Source organism: Pollicipes pollicipes, unplaced genomic scaffold (genome assembly GCF_011947565.3).
Source record: "Pollicipes pollicipes isolate AB1234 unplaced genomic scaffold, Ppol_2.1 Scaffold_2555;HRSCAF=2994_pilon_pilon_pilon, whole genome shotgun sequence".
Classification (NCBI taxonomy): Eukaryota; Metazoa; Arthropoda; class Thecostraca; order Pollicipedomorpha; family Pollicipedidae; genus Pollicipes; species Pollicipes pollicipes.
In genome coordinates this window covers 28,549,504-28,552,135 of record NW_023596136.1, presented here as the reverse complement: position 1 = coordinate 28,552,135, position 2,632 = coordinate 28,549,504, and the positions used below count along the sequence as shown (strand labels likewise).

General features: G+C 46.2%; 1 protein-coding gene across 1 annotated transcript in view; it reads left to right on the top strand.

Annotated features, from left to right (window-relative positions):
- The first annotated feature begins 650 nt into the window (after window positions 1–650).
- The window catches only part of LOC119099959 (menin-like), a 9,054-nt gene continuing 7,072 nt past the window's right edge, over window positions 651–2,632 (top strand). The window contains 1 exon segment of the mRNA XM_037223066.1: window positions 651–661. Within this exon segment, the coding sequence (XP_037078961.1) occupies window positions 651–661 (11 nt within the window).

Genomic DNA, 2,632 nt, shown 5'->3' with positions numbered 1-2,632 from the left:
TTCTCGACATTCTTCTGAGTAACTGAGAATGCCGATCTGAAGTAGCCGCTCTGACGGGAGAGATGCCATTTGGACTCCACGCTCATCACTATGAAAGCAAAACTTTTTCTATTGCTTAACTTTTGTTAGCATGTGTGCTGCATAATGTTCTGAATGCATCAATCGATCAAAATAAAAAACATTCGTCAATTTGCATGGTACACCATTGCTGCACCTATGACAGTCTTAAAACGAGTAGAGCTCGGTTTGATGTGCAAAAGTCCAACCGGGATTAGGATTTGCTGTTAATAATCAGAGAAACATAAGAACGAAACGGAAAACAGAACAGAAACAGACCAGGTATACTAGCGGCGTTCCACCGCGATCTACCTACTGTGTAAAGTTCAGCAAGGGCCCGAAACGGCCGCTAGTTCCATCTGGAAAATATCGCCTTTCACGTGGGCCAATATTTTTCATGCACGGGATACACCCGGGGGGGGGGGGCTGGGGAGCTACTTAAATAAGGAAGACGTCTGGTGCTGTCTGGAATGTTGACCATTTTAAAATTAATTCGCAGATTATGGTTTATTGGTGACACAGCTACCACTTCCCAGTGCTTAGCAAAATTGATTGTCCGGTCCTGAGTGTTCACCAGAGAACGGTTTTGCAACATGCTGCAAAGGTGACATACTTATTTTTGTATACAAACAAGACACGGGGATTATTATACGAATGCTAGTGACATTCATCATTCTGTACCAGTGCAAAAAATCCTCCCAAGGCATACCGGATTCGAGCAGGCTCTTATAACCCACATAGGTATGCAAAGCATGCCGACGCAGAGCAGCTTTAGCAACCGGGGAGATCAGATGTGAACCTTTAGTACCGCAGCCAAAAGGGAGCTTTTGGGACGATGCCCAACTCCTCCCCCACCCCCGGGATCACATGAGGGCGGGGCTGACGGCGCCACTACTTTTGGCAGTTTCAGACACCCCTATGGATTGTGATGCATAAAGACAGGCTTTCAAAGCATCAAATAGGATCGCTACCCTAAAATGATCCTCCCAATTTAAAAAGACCCGCTATAGCGGTAGAGAGCCGATCCCTTGACTAAGAATGTCCCGATTTTTCCCTTACTGCGCGAAAATCTCGATGTGTCACTGAGACCTTCTGCACGAATTACGTACAACTACGGGTTTTCAAATTCATTTTTCTATTCTTTTCCCATATATATATATATATATATATATATATATATATATATATATTCGTGCAGAATGTGTACAAGTAACATGACAAACACACCTTGTATTCAGCAACACAAGCCCATCCGACAGTCCGTAATTCAGCTCCACCCTTATCGTACTTATCTTTTATTCCCATGAAGAGCTTATCCAGCAGGATCTATCTGATAAAGACTTCAACTGTTGCGCTTTCTTGTAGGTCTGTTCTTGTATAAAAACAGGTGTTTAACTATTGAACAACTAAAATGAATAATCGTTATTTAGCAAAGTATTGTATTTGTCATGAAATTACTAGCGCTGACAAACAGCCTGCGTGGGAGGGACATCATAACCAGACTTCTTAATAGCCTAGTGCGTCAGTCACTGAAGTTACCGATTCCCAAAGGTGAAGGCATGTCGGATGAAAGCACTCCATGTCCATGGTTTTATATGAGCAACGCGAAGAACACCACCTGCCCCTCGGCAGGGGATGGATTCAGCGTGTGCGTGAGCTTAGCTAGTCAGTAATAAACGTTTCCTGGGGATAACCATAGCCAGCGTTGTTTGTGGGTTTCAGAGTGACCTCTGGAAAGCTCAGCAGTGCTTTGTTTGTGGGTTTCAAAGTGACCTCTGGGAAGCTCAGCAGTGCATTTTTTGTGGGTTTCAGAGTGACCTCTGGAAGGCTCAGCAATGCGTTGTTTATGGGTTTCAGAGTGAACTGTGGAAAGCTCAGCAGTACTGAGTGGTTGGGCAATCAGACGTGTGAAACTTGCAGAGGAATTTAGAGCTTTACGTACGATGCCATGAACTGGGTATGCAACTCCGGTGATTGCGAAAGTCGGATGCAAGTAGACATCGTGCATAATCCACACCACCAACACATGCGGCCGGCTTAGGATCAGGTGCATGTTTAAGTATGGTACTGAGAGTAGGTGGAACACAGCCAATGACTGCTCACTTCTTAGATCAGCATGTAACAATCAATATGCGTGACGCTTAAGCAAATACATGCTGGCCTGTACGCAAATGTTTGTATACGGCTGTTTGGTAAGAAATATATTTTTATGGGCCCAATCAGAAACCCTGTTTACAGCCCAGATTAGGGTCACCAAGCACGGATTTAATAACCGTGGGAAGGGAGGGGGGGGGGGGATTGACGGGGTGGTGCGGCGGCCTTTTTTCCGAGGGAGTATACGAAGCATGTGACGAGTTTTGCTGTGCGATCCAACTTCCACTGACGCTGGATCGGCGAGACCGTAACCCGGTAGGCTTGCCGGCTGCAGTACAGTGCTTTCGTCAGTTACAACAGCGATCGTTCACCAGGGCTTCCGTTGCCGATGACGTGATAACTGCCGCCCCCACCGTGACAAGGGCACGACTTCTCCATCCGGCGGGACGGCTCACCTGCCCTGCCAAAATGCCACGGACCA